We start from the raw sequence: 20,062 nt of genomic DNA, 5'->3' as shown, positions 1-20,062 counted from the left end.
AATTACCTAAGAGCCACCAATAGGGAGCTCTAGGGTGTGACAGCTAACCTATCGGGTACTGCCAAACAGCGACCCCTATTGCTGAAAGCAGGTAACCAGCAGGGAACGCTTCAACTCAGCCTTTGCACTGTTAACTGAACACCCCCTGCTGTGCAGATAACGAAGAAAGCTTATAAATTCTACCCCTTCTGGTTTTCATTGGCAAAACTTATTGCATTGTTGCAAGAAAGTGTCAAAATTGTATTCCCTTGTAATTGACAGTGCTGATGGACTACTAACCTTTGAAAAATCACATAAAAGCAATGCCATAACCGATTCTCCACATTTCAGTGACATTTTGCTTCAAAAGGAAAGGCGGTCTTGGGCTTTGCCTTCCTCCATAATCCTGAGTGACAGGTCACATACTCAACTTGGATACCACCCTCCTCCATAATCCTTGGGATATACAGTCAAGTACAGAGCACCGCTCCCTTGAGGAGAAGAATGAACATCCTGATGGGTTTCCTGAGGCCACGTGTTCCCACAGCCCATACTCAGGAAGGCCAGAAGGCAAGGATATGCATAGATATTTTTATTAGTCTTTAGGTGGTGGGTACTTACGGTGTTGGGAACTTGATCTGATAACCGCGGTGCCAGGAGTCCAGTTCCTGGCTTGATAACACAGCATAGTTCATTAAAGGATGATTTATTTTCACAACAAATAGATAACTCTGGACGGGTCTAACACAGCCATGCCATGATTAATCATGATGACCCTTCTGAATTCTGCTTCCGGCAAGACCAGAAGCAACTGGACTTTCTCCTCTGACGTCTTTTGCCCTGCTTCCTATCTTGTAGCCCTCCCATTTGCTGAGACCTGGGACTAAGAGGGTCAGCTCTCTCCTTATTCTCTGAGGGACTGTCTCTTTGCTCTTTCCTGCCTGATGAACTGCTTCCTTCTCTATTTGTGGCATTTTTTCTGAGAGTGTTGGCAGTTTGCCCTCCGTCATTCTATTATCAACTGCCATTCCTAAGGGCTGGGGAGTTGGCACTAGGCTATGCTCATCTTGTCTGGCAGTTAACCCTCTCTCTTCCTGGCTACTTCCTTCACTGGAAGCTGTCTGCAAACCTTCCCTGCACACTGGCTCATTCAAGACACCCCTCAAGGTCCTCTCCCTGCTCCCCCTCCTTGTGAGGGGCGCTGCCAAAACCTCCCCACCATTCATCCTCACTCTCTTCCCAGTAACCTCCCCCTTGTGGGTTTTCCTGTACTTCCAAACCCCAATCTGCCTCACTCTCTTCGTCTTCTTCCCATGCCTCATACCCTTCCTGCCACCCTCTTGGTTTGGGTTTGTTGGTGTACCAGTGGTGAAACTCCACCTGCAACCTAGAGGCTTGTATGTTCCCAGAGTCCTCCCATAAATTTTCCTCATGCCCGTACCCCTTCCAAGACACTAGATCCTGCAATCTCCTCCTGCTCCAGCGAGAGTTCAGCAGTTGCGGCACCTCATATTTAGGTTCCCCCTCTACCATTATAGGAGGGGGGGCAACTCTTTTGGGGGTTGATACTGGTGCAAAGGCGTCACGGGAGACAACAAGGACAAATGAAAGACAGGGTGTATCTTCATGGATGTAGGTAGTTGAAATTGAACGGCACAGGGTTAATTTGCTCTACCACTTCATACATCCCCACCCTCTGAGGATCCTGCTTAAGACTCTGTCCCTTACTCAGCAAATCTTTGGTAGACAACCACACCTGGTCTAATACAGACTTTCACGGGGAGAACCCATTTAGAGGTATGGAGTGTGCCAAGTTTTCCCTGCAGAGTTCACTTTGTCCCTCATATCAACAAACTCATATAGGGAAAAATCAATTGTAAATTTATTCAGTATATTTGATGTTCTGGTGTTTGTGTGGAAAGTTGTACATATATGTATTAAACCAATGAAAATGTGTCGTAATATTAAGTATAATGAAAGAGATAATGTACTGTTAGGGATGTGTAGAATTTGACTCTGAGTTCTCATTGTGAGTGAGCATGTGCTGAGAGTCCACTGGTTTTTTGTCTTTAGAGAGAATTGGGAATGGAAAGTTGTGAAAAGAGGAGCACGACAGTGGTGTTTAGGAAGCAGGATTGGCTCTGGAATCCTAGAACTGTAGAGTTTAAAGGGACTCCAAAGATCTTCTAGTCCAATTCCCTGCAATAAGAACAGCATAAAGCCCATTTTTATAATTGCAACAAAGGAACAATGAAAACACAGAAAGACTGGAAAGTAATCCTTAAACAACCCTACATTGTTAATATTTTATAATGCAGTTAATATTTTATAAATTCTTCCATCATTTCTCAATAACTGTAGTCTAGCTGCTGTGAACAGAAAGGAAATTAATTCTTTAGACTGAAGCGCAGAATTTGGGGTGAAATCTAGTTATAATAAGGCAAGTGCTGAATTAGGGCAGATAGATGGTTTAGAAATTTTGGAGGTCAGATAAAAAGCTCTTCATCAGAGGACACGGACCACGGTACACCCTCACCAAATGTGAAAATGGGAATCAGACCTTCTGCATGCAAAGCAACTGCTCTACCACTGAGCTGCACCCGCCCTAAAAACATAACAAAGCCTAACTTTCTCCATCAGCTCCCTCTTTTTACAAAAGGTACACATTGCAATGACACTGGACCACCATTGAGTGTTGTCTTAAGTTACTTTTCTAAACCCCTTCCCAGGGGGAGGCTTTTTAAAAATGGGGCGGGGGGAGTCATCTTTCGCTGCCTCTGCGGGGAACTGAACCCATGAATTTCTCACTAAGTAAACGGGAATATAGAGCTTGCCGGCTAAGAAGGGAATTTCTGTTTTGCAAGGAGGGTGAAGAGGATCTCCTGCCACACCTCCTCCCTCTGGGTCAAGGAGCTCCGCTTCCTAGAGAGGAAAATTCACTTCAACAGGGCGCACATTCTAATCTGTGCAGCCTGCTCTTATTGAGAACATTCACTGCCTAGGACTGCTACAGAAATGTTAGTAATTTTGTATTAACAAGGGCCAATCCTGTTCCAATAGCAGCAATCACCACACAGTCATTCCTCCCTCTTTCGTATGTGTGGAAAAACCCTTCCTGCGCAAAACTCAGACAAATTTTGGCTGTTCTGTCCTGGTTGCTCTGCAGTTCATAAGACTGAACTTCTATTGTCTTCAAGGTTGACTGAAGTTCTATTGTCTTCAAGGTTGACAGCGTATGAATCAATATGGCTGATGTCAGGGATCTAGCAGTCAGACGCTTAAGAGGGGCCTGACTCTGAGAATGAGAGATCGCAGCCCCCAGTAGGTGGGAGGAGAGAGTGAAAATGCTACATAAGGGGAAGGGGGGAAGGACCGGATATTGCTGGCCTTTGTGTTTTCTGGGAAACGGAAACTGAGACTGAGACCTTCGTACCCGAGAATGGCAGGCGTTTCCTGCACTGAGATTATTACAGCTGACTTGACCCAACAATCATTTGCCCTCACACACGCAACCGAAACCCACTGCAGTCCATGTATCAGTTTGCATTTTGTAGTATGTTTCCGAGCACAATTGAAAGTGTTGGTGCTGACCTTTAAAGCCCTAAACGGCCTTGGCCCAGTATACCTGAAGGAGCGTCTCCACCCCCATCACTCTGCCAGGACACTGAGATCCAGCGCCGAGGGCCTTCTGGCGGTTCCCTCACTGCAAGAAGTGAGGTTCCAGGGAACCAGGCAGAGGGCCTTCTCGGTGGTGGCACCCGCCCTATGGAGCACCCTCTCATCAGATGTCAAGGAAATAAACAACTATCTGACATTTAGAAGATGTCTGAAGGCAGCCCTGTTTAGGGAAGTTTTCAATGTTTGAAGTTTTATTCTATTTATAATGTTCTGTTGAAAGCCACCCAGAGTGGCTCGGGAAACCCAGACAGATGGGTGGGGTATAAATAAATTATTATTATTATTATTATTAATCTGATGTGTAGATATCTTTACTATTCTGATTAGTTCAAGAAGGTTCAAGAAGCTTCTCTGTGTGAAAAAAGGTTTATTTCTATGTGAGAGAAGCAGGAAGAAGGTTCATGATTGGGTTATTTCTCTGGGAAGCTGAGTACTGCTGTTTAAACTGGTTCTGTTATCTGTTCTGTAAGGTTATGCTGACTATAATAGTAAGACTAGGAGGAGTCTGGGTCCTCACTCACTTTCTGTTTTCTGTCTCTTTGTTCTAGCGCTCTGTTTCTGTATGCTGTAGTGTTAAGGTTTAGACTTATTATAAGTTTTGTAAGTTTTATTGTAAGTTCTTCAACTGGATTTTTATGGACTGTGCCTGATTTTATTAGATTCGTGACCATTTATGCCCATTTGCCTTCAGTACCAGTAAAGCTCTGCTGGATGAAGTACAATTGCCTCTGGTCTATTTTTTGGAAATTCTGCTACATGTTCAAATTTTTTCTCCTCTGGCACTGATGCAACAGTATATACTTTTGTAACTCAATAGAATATTTAATTTAAAAAAAAATAAACAAAAAATGCCAGTATCTGAGATAGGCTAGATCAGTTCTGGCCTCTTATTGAGGGGAGACCCAACTCAGATGAGCCGCCAGAATCCCAGGAGGAATCCCTTTATATCCTCAAGACCCATTTGCCTAAAATGTTTATTTTATTGTTTGGTAAATGTGTGTCAACTTTGTAGATTCCCATCATACCTTTTACCTATCTCCATGATGTAGCAGGTTTCATGTTACCTTTCTCCTAATTTAGCTATATTCATTTTATACTTAGCCAGCTATGTTTGCAACATCTTAAGCAGCTTCTGAAATTCATCTATGAGTAATGAGCAGTTTAACTCAAGATACAAGAGCCTGGTACAGGAATGATTTAAAGAAATAACGGGGTCCCCTGGTCTCCACAGTTGCCATTGCTGAAGAACTGGGAGTCAGAAACTCTTTGAGGTCTACTGCAAATCGTCCAGATATCTACCAGTAGATCTTTTTCTGTCTCTTTTCCCTCACAAATGTTTCCAGGATCCAGATTTCTTCTTAAAGAACCCCACAACAAGCTTTGATGAAATGTCTCATTTAGCTTTTTATTGTCAGGTGCTCCTTCATGTTCAGATCAGGCCTTAGCATAATAATGTAGCATTTGGGAACGAAGATGCAGCCCAGAAGTCCAGCACTGGAGGCCAAGATAGAGAGGACCTGAACGGCTACCATGTATTTCCCCTTGGTGCTCAGGTAGGTGGGCACAAAGGATACCCAAACACTGCAGAAGACCAGCATGCTGAAGGTGATCAGCTTGGCTTCATTGAAGGCCCCAGGTAGATTCCTGGCTAGGAAAGCCACCGTGAAGCAGATGGCAGCCAGAAAGCCCATGTAGCCAAGGGCAGCGTAAAACATGGCCACAGACCCTTCATTGCATTGCAAGATAATCTTTCCAGGCTGCGAGTGCATCTCAGATTCTGGAAAAGGGGGAGAGATCCCCAGCCAGGTGCTGCAGATGATAACTTGGACACTGGAACAGGAAATGACAATGGAGTTGGCCAAACACTTCCCTAGCCATCTCCTTACCCTGTTCCCTGGCTTAGTCGCCAGGAAAGCCAGAACCACTGTGATGGTTTTTGCCAAGATAGAAGAGACAGCAACTGAGAAGATGCTGCTGAAGGTTGTCTGTCTGAGAAGGCAGGTCACATTCCTTGGCTTCCCAATGAAGAGGAAGGAAGACAAAAAGGAAAGCAGGAGGGAGACGAGGAGGATGTAGGAGAGGTCCCGATTGTTGGCTTTGACTATTGGTGTTTCCTTGTATTTAATGAAGATTCCTAACACAAAACATGTGGCTAAGGGTAAGAAGAGGGCAAGGGAAGCCAGGATGCTCCCCAAACATTCTTCATAGGACAGGAAGGTTATTACTTTGGGGACACATTGGTCTCGGTCCTCATTTGGATGCTGATCTTCTGGACATTTGATGCATTCATCAGCATCTGCATAGAGGAAAACACACTTCAGTCTCCTAACAGTCACAGGCCTACAATGGTCTGAATGCTGTTTCAGTTGTGGGGAAAGGTGGGTCTATGGGAGAGATCAGGAAAGAACACTGTTGTGTTGGAAAGGAGAGAAGCAAACATTCACTGCTTGATAAGCCTCAGTCCACTGACTTAGTCCCCCAAAAAGATATTGTGCAGTGTGGCTGGAAACACACTCTTTGTGAGATACTTCAGAGCTGTCTCTATGAAGGTTGCCACAATTTCTGTAGTTGTCACATGAGTAAAAGTGAGGCTTCGAAAGAACAATTGGCACCTTAAGTAAAGTACACTACCACACACCCATCAGCTTATATATTGCAATGGTCAAGGAGGCAGAAGTGGTTTCCATTCCATAGAAACCACTCCTCTTTTTCAGTGTTGTTGGGGATCCGAAGGAAGCCCCCTGGCACAGCCCAAGTCCCAGCCTGCATCCCCATTTGCCAAAGCAGGGTGCAGGCTAGGATCCAGTTCCTGATAGGCAGCAGGGGCTTATGCCCTCACCGCCTATCAGGAAGGGCACCAAAGTTCAAGTTCTCTCGTCGGGGCTCCAGTGAAGCCTCTGCCGTCCTGCAACGCTGCTGCACCAAGAGGGGTGAGCGGACTTAACTCAACCTTCCGAAACCACAGGTTCAAATACTAGTGTGGGGCTGTTGGAGAGTTCCTGGTAAATACAGCTGTGCTGCTTTTTGGACCCTGAAACACCAGAGTTTTGGAGCAGTGTTCAGCCCCTTCTGAAGGGTGAAATCAGCTGAAATCACTACGGCATTAGGTGACTGACAAGTTGTCAGCAGCTCCCAGCTGCTAATTTTCGCTTGGGAAATTAAGATCTAGTGGAAAGGTCAGGAAAAACAATTCTGGACCCCTGGATTAGACAATAGTTGGTTTGCTGGCTTAATGAATTGACTCGGTATAAAGGCAACTTCTTGTCATATTCCAGTATTGAGAAGCAGGTATATTAATCGCAACTTTATTATATAGTGACGCTAGAATATATATTTTTAAAAAATCACGTATTACATTTGGATCTGACGATTCCTCCGAGGAACTTGGGGGCAGTATTATTTTGTATCACCATCACCATTCCTGAACTGCTGGAGACCTCTGAGTAATAGTCAGGTCCTCTCACTGGCCCTAGTGCTGACTTGACACCGTAGCTCACCAATAACCCTCCTGAGATCACAGGTTTGGTGAACCCAATGCGCCCTGTCTGTCTTGTGCACTTTTCCCTCAACCATCAAAATACCCCCCAGTATCAGATCCAATGTCATGTACTCCCTGCAACAGGGAGGTGACCTTTGAATGCCTTTGTATACCAGTTGCTATAGATCACATGGGGGTTGGGGGGCTGCTTCTGGTCTTCCCATGGGAATCCCACTGGCCTCTCAGAACAGACTGCTTTGCTCTCCTTAAGCAAGGGTCTTCTGAGATCCTTGAGGCTGCTTATGATTTAATTTTGTATTGATTGGTTGATTTGCAAGATATTTTACCTGTCTGTCAGTTAGACTGGTGGGTGGTATAATAGAAGACAATATAAGAAATGAGAAAACAACAATACAGTGGTACCTCTGGTTGTGAACGGGATCCATTCCGGAGGCCCGTTTGCAACGTGAAAAGAGCACAACCCGCAGCGGCGCGTCTGCGCACGCGAAGGTTGTGATTCGCCGCTTCTGCGCATGCGTGTGATGTCATTTTGCGCTTCTGAGCATGCACAAGCGGTGAAACCCGGAAGTAACCCTTTCCGGTACTTTGGGGTTGCCGCGGGACGTAACCTGAAATAACTTAACATGAAGTGGATGTAACATGAGGTCTGACTGTAGAAAAATCATAAGCCAGAGTTCTGCAGAGCAGCAACCATTAAATCCAGATTTACTGTTCACATGTGAGTTAGTGGGCAAATAAAATTTTCTGGTGCTGGAAGGACATTGCCGACTAACAACAGCTGAGCCCTCTCTGGGAATGACATTCCATACAAACATTATGTTCAGCCTGGCTCAGAAATTACCCCTATCCTTCCATCGAAGGCCATTTTCTCTGAGATCCTCTCCTACCTTCCTGAGTGGAGATGGTCCCTTCTGAGCAGGGAGCGCAATCATAGCAGCAGGGCGGCTTCCCTTCCTGAACTTTTCTGGAATATCCAGGGAGACAGCTTTCTGTGCATCTTGAACGAGGCACCATCTAGGCATGAAGAGAAAATTGATGACTAAGGAGAAAGTGATAGGTGCATTTGTGCCTTTGGACTCAGATAATATAATTTTGCTGGATCAAACCTATCCATTCTCAAGGAAATCAGCCCTGAGTGCTCACTGGAAGGACAGATTCTGAAGCTGAGGCTCCAATACTTTGGCCACCTCATGAGAAGAGAAGACTCCCTGGAAAAGACCCTGATGTTGGAAAAGATGGAGGGCACAAGAAGAAGGGGACGACAGAGGACAAGATGGTTGGAAAGTGTTCTTGAAGCTACCAGCATGAGTTTGACCAAATTGCGGGAGGCAGTGGAAGACAGAAGTTCCTGGCGTACTCTGGTCCATGGGGTCACAAAGAGTCGGACACGACTAAACGACTAAACAACAACAACAAATAGAATTTTGGAAGGATACCAGAGAAGAGATATTTACTTCAAGGGGCAATTACATTTGGGGGCAATTTTCCTTTGGTTTTTGCAGACCAGCATGGCAGAGAAACCCTTGTGGTGTTTCTGTTCTTTTACTTTAACACTGATAATCTCGCTTTTCTATAAAAGGCAGCATGAAAAATACAAAGAACAAGAACTTAAGTAACTAATCTACAGTACTAGGATAACAGGTAACAACAAAGAAGAGCATGAAATAAACCACCTTAAAAAGAACAGCAGCAATAAAACAAGTCCTCAAGCTGTTGCCATCACATCTGCTACTGGATTACAGAGTTTTGAAATAAGGAATGGCTGGCTGGCTGATTTCTGCCACTCTGAGGTTAACTGTTTTCATGCTGCCCTGTTGATCAACCAAATAGATGAGGAAGCCCTTACTATACTTCAGCCTTACACAATCTGATGCCCTTCAGATGCCTTCAGCCAATGTTGGCTAGGGCAGATGCAAAAAATTTGGACGGCACCTCTTTGGAAAGACGCCTATCCCACCGCGAAATCTTATTCATGCATACCCATTGAGCTCCATTAAGCTCAATGGGACTTAGCTCCAGGGAGCTATCTAGAGCTTAGCACATGTCACAGGTAATAAAACGGCACATAAATTTCCTACCTTGTTAAAAGGCTTGGACCATACAATTGCTTCCGGGTTTATGGTGAACTTTAGATCTGGGGAAGTTTGTCTCTCTATGCTCCCAATCTTCACTCTAGCACGAGAATTATTAGGAAACATCACCCAATTCACGATATCAAATCCAATGGCCAATGCTCCGGTCTCATCCAAGTTCTGTCCACCAGCTGAAGTATTAGAAGAGAACCAGACTTCTTTCAAGTAAGGATGAAGCTACAATGACAAAGGAAACTCCAACATTGAGAGAACATGAAACCAAAACCATGTTGGATAATTCAGCCCTGCTTACACTGCATCCTGATCTCCTCTGAATAAAACCTACAGTGGCTCCCAGTACATTTCTGAGCACAAGACCAATTTTTGGTGCTGACCTTCAAAGCCCTGAACAGCTTTGGCCCTGAATACCTGAAAGGTGTCTCCACCCCCATCGTCCAGCCTGGACACTGAGATCCAGCTCTGAGGGCCTTCTGACAGTTCTCTCCTTGTGAGAAGTGAGGTTACAGGGAACCAGGCAGAGGGCTTTTTCTGCAGTTGTGCCCACCCTGTGGAATGCAGCTTTGAAAAAGGGAGTGAAATATATCAGATAATTCCCCAACATCTTTCTCCACAAACCTCTCTCACAACAAACACAGTGCTGTTGGATTATTTTAATATTTGTTCACATATACTGTTCACTGCATTTTTAGGGAAACTTCCCTGGGGTCATATTGATGTGATGGAGGGTGGCTTATAAGTTTGTGGAAATAAAATGTACCACTGCTGTGTCTGACTCACTGTAAGGCAGCTTCCTCTATCTTTGCTGCTAGTCAGTGTGGAATATGTTAAACTAGGTGGATCATTGGTTTGACACAATATAATGAGCTTCCTAGGCTCATATCTTGATGATTCTGGAGCTGGGATAATGAATGGAAGTTTGCAGAAGGCAAAAGACGTACTTGCCATGGCTGTAGCCTTTCAGGTTCCAACTTGTTTCCAGCACCCACCGTCAACATCCGTTTTGAGCTGGATGAATATGCAGCATTCAAGGCCTCAGCCACGACTTGGACGCTGTAGTAATTGACATAGTTGTCTTGGGACTGAATTTTTTCAATCTCCTCCTGGGGCAGCATCTTCAGATTCTCCTTCTCCCGGCACTTTGTCCAACCCCTCACAGACAAGGCATGCTTTGAATATGAACAATCAAAATTTTCTGCCCAAATGCTTAGACTCGCAGCGGACATTGGCTTATAGTAGTCCTTTTTTGTCCTTCTTTTGGTCTTCAGTATGAAGGACAAAGAGCCATGGGCATAACGGAAGGATTCGGTATCATAGAACAAGATTGTGTTCTGTAGAGCTGTGGTTATCCAGACTTTACCCCCAGTTTGTAACCTTTCAAGGAAGGATTGTACCTCAATGATTATATGAAGTCCATATTGAGAGCCTGTGTAGTAAACAAATACATTGACTTGTCTCCACACTGCAGGCTGTTCATGGGGTAACCATAGCCAAGTATGTAGTAGTACTCTTTTTGTGAAGGCAACACAGATTTCGTTGCTGGTCATCAAGGGTGTCAAGGTACTCAGGAACTTTTCTCCATTGTCATTGTCTGGAGCAAAGAGACCGACCCACGTCCACCTGAAATGCAGGAGGAGTTGGATAATTCCCAGGTACTGAGTTTCTTGCTTTGGAACCATGCGATAGACAAAAGGGGATTGGACATGATCCTGAACTAAGCCGTAACTGAGCTGTTGAAATGAAAAGAGACTCATGCATTGTTTTTCAGGACAAAGATTGGACACTTCTGTGGGAAAGATTCATTTACTTCCTCCTTCTCAAAGAGTCTGGGAACAAAGACTCAGCCACTACCCTTCTAATCTGGTGAATTTCTATATGTTAATCACCTGATCTAAGGTTAAACACTCACGTGTTAGCTAGCAGAGAATAACAACAGTTAATTATCAACTCAGTTAGAACTCCCAAGTTGCCTTTTGCTCTTAATTTCGCATCAGTGGCATCTTCCAGTTAAACCCTTTCACCAATACACATAGCCATTCCCATTTCAGTGTCAATTAAACCAATTCTACTTAACACATCACACAACAAAATTGCCGAAGAGCCATGCCGAAGAGCATCCGTTTTCCATGCAGAAGAGCTAGCGTCAATTTAGTTATTTAAATATTTCTAAATGGCTCTTCACTTTATGAAAAGCAATGTTTCAAAGTGATGTAGAATGTAAAGTAAGCAGTAAAATCAGTTGCATAACTTGTTCTTTCACGAGGTAGCAAATGTTGCCGGATGTGTTTGTTATGAACCCAGTTCTTACCTGTGGGATCTTGTAGGTGCCCAGCATGCTTGCAATGTATGTGGAGATGTCGGATTCACCCCCTTCAAGAAATGCCAGCGGTTTTCCCCGTCTTCCACAGCTGTAGTTTGGAATGTTGATTTTCCCACCAGCAAGGAGGTCTGTCAGGGCATCAGAAGTTGTTCTTCCATCAAAATAAGTATCATAGATGCTGTAGCCCAGGGTGATGTTGGGTAAGAGCACGGGGTTATGATTGAGCTCCTGAACAGCAAGCAGGAAGGAAAGAATGTGCCAGTCCCTCCCATTCATCCGGCTGCAAAAAAAGCGCGTCACATAGTCATCCACCATTCGCTGAAAATGAAAGTCAATTGCTTCTCTTTGTACTAATTGAAATAAAAATGAAAGGACACCAGAAGTATCTTAGAATGAGAGAAGGATGGGGTGGGTGAAACAGAACATGAATCAGTCCTTTTCCCGGTGACCTGCCTTGGATGCTTTCGTTGAGATTCCTGTGTTGCAGGTGGTTGGACTAGATCAGGCTTCCTCAAACTCGGCCCTCCAGATGTTTTGAGACTAGAGTTCCCATCACCTCTGACCACTGGTCCTGCTAGCTAGGGATCATGGGAGTTGTAGGCCAAAAACATCTGGAGAGCTGAGTTTGAGGAAGTCTGGACTAGATTGTCCTCAGGGATTGTCCTTATAACTCTACAATTCTACGCTCCTATGACCTCCTTAAGGGACACGGGTGGCGCTGTGGGTAAAACCTCAGTGCCTAGGACTTGCCGATCGTATGGTCGGCGGTTCGAATCCCCGCGGCGGGGTGAGCTCCCGTCATTCGGTCCCAGCTCCTGCCCACCCAACAGTTCGAAGTAGTGCAAGTAAGTGCAAGTAGATAAATAGGTACCGCTTTATAGCGGGAAGGTAACGGTGTTTCTGTGCGCTGCACTGGTGCTGGCTCGCCAGAGCAGCTTCGTCACGCTGGCCATGTGACCCGGAAGTGTCTCTGGACAGTGCTGGCTCCCGGCCTCTTAAGCGAGATGAGCATGCAACCCCAGAGTCGGACACGACTGGCCCGTACGAGCAGGGGTACCTTTACCTTTTTTATGACCTCCTTGGCCACCCCATCAGGTCCAGTGGTTAGCAGCTGCCACTGTATCTGAGAACCTCTCCAGGCATGGCATATTGCACAAAAATTGGTTCCCAAATAATGGTTTGCATATTTCTAGTGGGAGCATGGGAAAAGCAGCCCAGGATAGTTCCCTCCCTTTCATATCACAGATTTTAAAGCAAGGAGGGTGTTTGTTGCTTTTGTATAACGCTGTAATCCTACCCACATTTCCCAATTGTAAGTGATCCCACAGAATGAAATGCTCCATCAGTCTTCAAACAAAAAACAGGAGATAGCGTGAAAAATCAGGAAAAATAGAAAATATAGTGATTCATCAGAAAATAGAGGCTGACCCGGGTACATCAAGAGAATTGGAGAGTGTCAATGCCTTATTACTTACGACTGAAGCTTGCTATACGGGGTGCTTGAAAAGGTGAATGGAGAGAGATCTTTAATATATTTCAAAGGTGTGACTCCACTAATGAGGTAGTCTCCTGATCTGTAGAAATTCATAACAGAATTTTCATCCCTGATCAGATTCAGTGGACATTTGGCCTTCTTCTGCATTCCGTAGGTGGAAAGAGGCAGCATCAGAAGCAGTGTTGTCATACTGGGTCTGCCTGCTACACGTCCCTTATGACTTCCTCCCAACTCCATAGCCAGCTAATAAGAAGAAACGCCAAACTCTTTTGAGAAATACAGGACTTGAGAAATACAGCTCTGATGCTAGGTTCAATCCCACTAAACTCTGCACGTAGAGCTGGGAATGTTTTCTATCTGGAGAGCTCTCAGTCAGTAGGTAGTACTGAGCTACATAGCTCAGCTTCCTGTATTCTGAGTAACCTTCACGCAAACGTATCTCACTCCTTCACCTGCTCTGTATCTTGGCCCCAAATATTCTATGGCACATGAGGTATTTTATGCATCAGGCATAGTGGAATAAATAACATCATTCTGAGCCTGACTGCGATATTTACATTATTGTTCCCATAGGTAACATTGAAAGGGGTGTGAGGGAGTCATTTGGACTCTGGAAAGAATAAGCATAGATAACTGTAGTTCTGATAATTATTAAAGGAGAAAGATCTCCTCTGAACTTTATGGGAGCAGGTGCAGAGAAGCGCAAAAACATGTTTACTCAATACACTGAGGTGGATCATGAAGGGAGAAAGCTGAGTTTGGCTAACTTTTATTGACATCAGAAGAGTCCTGAAACTGGATCAGACCAAGGGCCCATGAATTCCAGCTTCCAGTTCTCACAGTGACCAGTCAGGTGCCCCAAAGGGAAGCCAACAAGCAGGAGATGAGGACAGTGGCAATTCCATACACGTGATTCCCCTAAACCTGTACAATCCTACCTCCAACTGTGGAAGTGGAATATATCCACCTTCATGAATTTGTCTGAACCTCTGCTTTTATTTTTAACAAGATTTATATATTACTTTATTGTAAACACACCCTCCAAGTGGTTTGTGGCCATGTTTTATGTTGCCCTTGGCTACATGGGCTTCCTGGTTGCCATCTGCTTCATGGTGGCTTTCCTAGCCAGGAAGCTGCCTGGGGCCTTCAATGAAGCCAAGCTGGTCACCTTCAGCTTGCTGGTCTTCTGCAGTGTTTGGGTGTCCTTTGTGACCACCTACCTGAGCACCAAAGGGAAAAATCGTGGTAGCTGTGCAAGTCCTCTCTATCTTGGCCTCCAGTGCTGGACATCTGGGCTGCATCTTCGTTCCGAAATGCTACATTATTATACTGAGGCGTGATCTGAACATGAAGGAGCACCTGAGCACACAAAAAATAAACATGGCATTTGATTCCTAGCACTTGGGATATGGGAAAACCCCCCACCAGAAGTTGGACTTGACCACAGCTTATAGTGGGGAGTGGGGAGTGTGTGATTTAATTAGTTAGTTAGTTTTAGTTAGTTTTAAAACCCTAGATTCCAGACCTATTATTTCCCAGAAGATGCCAGTATATTCTAGAATTATTTATGTATGTATGTCCAAATGCCTTCCTACTACTGCAATGTACAGCTCAGATTGAGATGAGCAGGGTATCTATGTATGTATGTATAAATACATAAAATATAAACACTGGCAATGCCCACATTCCCCTGTGTCGTAGCCAAGATTAAGCAATATATGATGGTTTAAAGATTACTTTCTGCATGAAGATGGTTTCAGCCTCTCTGTGTTTTCATTGTTCCTTTATTGCAATTATAAAAATGGGTTTTATGCTGCTGTTCTGATAACAGGGAGTTGCACTAGAAGACCGAAGTCCCTTTCAATTCTACAGATCTAGGACTGCAGAACAAATCCTGCTTCCTAAACACCACTGTCGTGCTCCACTTTTCACAACTCTCCATTCCTAACTCTGTCTGCCAAAGACCAAATATCAATGGACTCTCAGCACGTTCACTCACAATGAGAACTCCAGGGTCACATTCTACACATCCCTAACAGTACATTGTATATTTCATTATACTTACTATTATGAGACATTACCTTCATTGCTTTAATACATATATGTACAACTTTCCACACAAACACCAGAACATCAAATACACTCCATGCATTTACAATGGATTTTTCCCTATATGAGTTTGTTGATACGAGGGACAAAGTGAACTCTGTGGGGAAAACTTGGCACACTCCATAAAACTAAATGGGTTCTTCCCTGTGAGAGCCCATAGGTGAAGCCCTTCCCACAATTCTTACATTTAAATGGTTTCTCCCGGAACTTCCGGAGGCGGCGCCATCAGCAATGGCGGATTCCCTCTAGCTTTGAGGGATTAGCTCCGCAGAAATCGGGTCTAGCCGCTACGGCGAAGCGGGGACCCCCTTGAAACCACAGGCAGTTGAGCCTGTGACCGTGGGGACTCGGCGGGCACCTTCAGCCCCCCCCCAATCTGCAAAGGAAACCGGCTCCGGAGCGGAATGGGGCTTGTGGCGTGGTGCTGAGAGTCAATTGCTTCTTCCGTGGAGTGAAGCCGCACAGCTGTTGCCGGAGAGCACTGACCTTTTCCCTGTGACAATTCGGCTATTGAACAACTACCCGTGAGTAGGTCAAGTTTAAAGACTTGAGAATAAGGGGAAGAAAAAGCACTAATTTGGTACCAAAGCAGGAAGGTGCAAACAAGAAGTCTGCCTTCCTTTTCTGTAAATAGATCAAAGCAAAGACTATTTAAGGCAAGACCTGGAAAACTTTTTAAAGGGATTTAAATTCCAAAATCAATATATGAGAATTCCCTCCCTGAGCTGCAGGAGAGGAGAGGGAAAAGGGGGAAGTATCTTTGCCTGCAAGAGAGAGAGAGAGAGAGAGAGAGAGAGAGAGAGAGAGAGAGAGAGAGAGAGAGAGAGACGGGACAAAGGAAACACCGCTTAATGCCTGGGATCGGACTGTCAATGGGCAACAAGATTACCGCACTGTGAATCACACCATTAATGGACAATGTAAATTAATAGCTACTCTGTAAGAAAGATATTTTGATTCTGATTGGTCTCTCTGAACTTGAAGGAAGTTGAAACTGTTGTTTATTTCGTTAAATGGGGGATTTGGAAAAGTTGAAAAGTTGCTTTAATGTAACAAGTATTGACTGATGCTGTGTCCCCCTAGAGGAACTTTGAAATTGCTACAACTGGCAAGGGAATTTTCCACTCTAAATTGGCCAGGGGACCAATTTCCAAGGTCCTCTCCTTTGAATCGAAAGACAGCTGAAGAAGCAAAGGAAAAGGCATTGGCTGTAGAGGAAAAGATATCACGATATGTAAGCAAATTGAGGAGCATAGGTCGATGCTGTCTATGATTGAATTGAAGGAAAGACAGACAAATTTAAGGATCAGGGCTGTACCTGAATTTGAGAAAGATAACTTAAGTGACTTTCTTATGCAGGAATTTGTAGGCTTTTGGAACTTAGACTCTGATAAGCAAGACTTCAAGATAGTAAGCACTTTTAGACTTGGAAGAGTCTAAGAACAGAGTGAGAGACTGTTTGATTACCCTCCGAACAAAAGAGGAGAGAGACAAAATATTGAGCCTGCACTTCCAGAGGACCTTGGAAATACATCAATCAAGAGTGGAGATATTTAAGGATATTCCAAAACATTACGGAGACCTGGTGGCCCTGTTGGGAAGAAGCAGAACTCCTTTCAGGTGGGAATTCCCCCAAGGCCTATCTTTTACCTTTAAAGGGAAAAAGTTTAAAATAAGATCGGTGGAAGATAGAGGAAAATTTTTGAGAGACCACGGAGAAGACCTACAAAAAGAATCTGAAGAAGAGCCAACAGCATTAGAACCAGGAATACTAGACATAGTATCACTACCTTTGGGATTGGACAATCTACAGAAAGTGGTACCACCGACAGAACAAGAACAATTACTAGGTGCAGTCGGAGGAAAAGCAAAATAATTACACCATGTCTCTGCAAATATTAAGTTGGAATATTCACGGTTTTAATTCTCTGGAGAAAAGGAAAAAAGTTTTCCATTTATTGAAAAAGGAACAATTGGACTTGATTTGTTTACAAGAAACACATGTGATAAGGCTACATAGGAAAGTATTGATTAATAAAAGATTGGGTCAAGAGTTTATCTCATCAGACAAGGTTTAAAAAAGAGTAGTGATTTATGCAAAAGAGAGCCTATCACAGAAATTTATTTTTAAATATGATCAAGGAAGATTTGTGGCAATTGAAATTCAAACACAAGGAGAGAAATTTCTGATAGTAGGAGTTTATGCGCCAAATGAGGGGAAATCCTAATTTTTTAAGAAGTTGCATGAGACATTGTTGGATTATATGGATTATAACATCATTATGATGGGAGATATGAATGGAGTGGTATCTACACATATGGATAAGTCACAACGACAGGTAGTTACCAAGGATGGCAGACTACCAAAAACTTTTTTTGAGATGACTGACAATATGGACTTGATAGACACTTGGAGAACAAAGAATCCCCTGGGTAGAGAGGGAACCTTCTTTTCTGAAGCCAAAATGACATGGACAAGAATTGACCAAATTCGGATAATTTGGATAGAGGACTGGCTCCTAAAATTCGAAAAGTGGAAATATGTCCCAAAACTTGCTCCGACCATAATGCCGTGAGAATGGAGATGAAATTAACACCAACTGGCTCCTTTAGATGGAGGATGAATGACACCTTGTTTAGAGATGCAGAGGTCACCAAGAAGGCCCAAAAAACCTTGAGAGACTATTTTGAAACAAATATTAACACTACTATTGAAAAAAGAGTAATCTGGGATGCAAGTAAAGCGGTTATGAGGGGGTTTCTAATCCAACAGAATGTAATAAAGAAGAGAACTCAAAATGAGAAAAAAGGAAAAATTTTGAAGAAAATAAGAGAAAGTGAGAAGAAACTGAGAGTGAAACCAAAGTCACAAGAGATTCTGAGAGAAATAAAGCTACATCAAGTTCAATATATGAAAATGATAAATCAGGATATAGAATGGAAAATAAAACAGATGAGACAAAGGACATTTGAATTTGCTAATAAATGTGGGAAATTGTTAGCTTGGCAAATGAAAAAAGACAAAAACCATTATTAATTTGAAAGTGGAAGAAAAGAACATACAGAATCCAGTGGAAATTAGGAAATGCTTCCAGAGATATTTTAAACAGTTGTATACACAAGGGCCACAGAAAGAGACTGATATAGACCAAATTTTAAAAACAAATGGATTACAAAAACTCTCTCAAGAAAACAAGTTGTTGCTGAACTATAAAATAACAGAACAGGAGGTAGAAGGTGCCACCGAGAATATGCAGTTGGGCAAATCTCCAGGGCCGGATGGGTTAACCTCAAAATATTATAGATCTTTGAAAGATTGGATAATTCGACCACTAAAGGAGGTTTGCAATGAAATTTTGGAGGGGGAAAAAGCGCCAGAGTCGTGGAAGGAAGCTTTTATTACACTTATACCGAAATCTGAGTCGGAAAAGACCCAATTTAAGAACTACCGCCCCATATCCTTGCTTAACGTGGATTACAAAATTTTTGCAGACATTTTGGCAAAAAGATTAAAAAAAGTATTAGTGGAGGAAATACACAAAGATCAAGCTGGCTTTCTCCCGGGTAGACACTTGTCTGATAACACGAGGAATATAATCAATATTTTGGAGAAGCTGCAAGTGAACATTAATACTAAAGCAGTTTTAATTTTTGTAGATGCGGAGAAAGCCTTTGATAACATTTCTTGGAATTTCATGAAGAAAAATCTTCAGTGGATGGGGGTTGGTCAAGGTTTTGAAAACGGTATAGGTGCAATTTACTCAGAACAAAAGGCTAAATTAATAGTTAATAATGTGGTGACAGAGGAATTTAAGATAGAGAAAGGGACACGACAAGGCTGCCCAATTTCCCCATTGCTTTTTATCTCGGTCCTGGAGGTTTTGCTAAACATGATTAGAAGGGACCATCTGATTAAAGGGGTACAGGTCGGAGCTAAACAGTATAAATTGAAAGCTTTTGCAGATGATTTAGTACTGACTTTACAGGAGCCAGAATCCAGTACTAAAAGAGTACTGGAACTGATTCAAGAATTTGGTCAACCGGCAGGATTTAATTTGAACAAGTTAAAAACTAAGGTTCTTGAGAAAAACTTAACATCGATTGAGAAAGAGAGGTTTCAGAAGGAGACATGTTTAACACTGGTAAAGAAAGTAAAATACCTGGGAGTTAACATGACTGCTAAGAATTTAAATCTATTTAAAGATAACTATGAGAAATGTTGGTCAGAAGTGAAAAAGTATTTGGAAATATGGTCAAACTTGAAGCTTTCCTTGTTGGGCTGAATTGCTGTTATAAAGATGAATGTATTGCCAAGAATGTTATTTCTGTTTCAATCATTGCAAATTTTGGACAAGATGGACTGTTTCAAGAAGTGGCAAAGAGATATTTCTAGATTTGTCTGGCAGGGCAAGAAGCCCAGAATAAAATTTAAAATATTAACTGATGTAAAGGAAAGAGGTGGATTTGCCCTGCCAGACCTTAAACTTTATTATGAATCAGCAGCATTTTGCTGGTTGAAAGAATGGCTGCTTCTTGAGAACACAGACATTTTGGACTTAGACGGTTTTAATAACGTTTTTGGGTGGCATGCATATTTGTGGTATGACAAGGTTAAAGCACATAAAGCATTTAAAAACCATATTGTTAGAAGAGCATTGTTCAACATCTGGATAAGGTATAAAGACTTACTGTATTTTTCGCTCTATAACACGCACCTGACCATAACACGCACATCGTTTTTAGAGGAGGAAAACAAGGGAAAAAACATTCTGAATGAAACAGTGGATGTATCATTTCTGTGCTTCATGCTGTGGCCACAGACATGTGATCTGATGGTGAATTTGGGGTGACCCAATGCAAAAATCATGAGAATTCCTGTGGATCCATGCTTT

General features: G+C 43.2%; 2 protein-coding genes across 2 annotated transcripts in view; one reads left to right on the top strand and one right to left on the bottom strand.

Moving 5' to 3' along the window:
• The window catches only part of LOC309364725 (uncharacterized protein), a 30,034-nt gene extending 28,087 nt beyond the window's left edge, over positions 1-1,947 (top strand). The window contains exon 5 of the transcript XR_014165872.1: positions 1,777-1,947. The gene's annotated coding sequence lies outside the window, so the exon portion shown is untranslated. The remainder of the gene's footprint in view (positions 1-1,776) is intronic.
• A 2,057-nt stretch (positions 1,948-4,004) lies between these two features.
• On the bottom strand, positions 4,005-13,301 carry LOC309364414 (vomeronasal type-2 receptor 26-like). Its single transcript, XM_081901645.1, has 6 exons — positions 13,042-13,301; positions 11,555-11,846; positions 10,188-10,976; positions 9,235-9,465; positions 8,044-8,170; positions 4,005-5,953 (listed from the first exon to the last, which is right to left on the bottom strand). The coding sequence occupies exons 1-6, from the start codon at positions 13,296-13,298 to the stop codon at positions 5,055-5,057; spliced, it is 2,595 nt and encodes an 864-aa protein (XP_081757771.1). The 5' UTR covers positions 13,299-13,301; the 3' UTR covers positions 4,005-5,054.
• Between the last annotated feature and the right edge of the window lie 6,761 nt (positions 13,302-20,062).

The sequence above is a fragment of the Podarcis melisellensis genome (genome assembly GCF_964234715.1).
Source record: "Podarcis melisellensis genome assembly, chromosome: 2".
NCBI classification, from domain to species: domain Eukaryota; kingdom Metazoa; phylum Chordata; class Lepidosauria; order Squamata; family Lacertidae; genus Podarcis; species Podarcis melisellensis.
Note: the sequence above shows the minus strand (reverse complement) of the source record. Positions and strands in the feature narration are given on the sequence as shown.

What these genes read in the sequence shown, in the direction of transcription:
- LOC309364414 (XM_081901645.1), bottom strand. Translation starts at nt 13,298, where the DNA reads ATGGAGTTGGGAGGAAGTCATAAGGGACGTGTAGCAGGCAGACCCAGT. An exon ending in GCACCTACAAGATCCCACAG is followed by an intron (nt 10,977 to 11,554) that starts GTAAGAACTGGG and finishes TCATTTCAACAG; the next exon opens with CTCAGTTACGGCTTAGTTCA. An exon ending in GACCATCTCCACTCAGGAAG is followed by an intron (nt 5,954 to 8,043) that starts GTAGGAGAGGAT and finishes TCCTCTATGCAG; the next exon opens with ATGCTGATGAATGCATCAAA.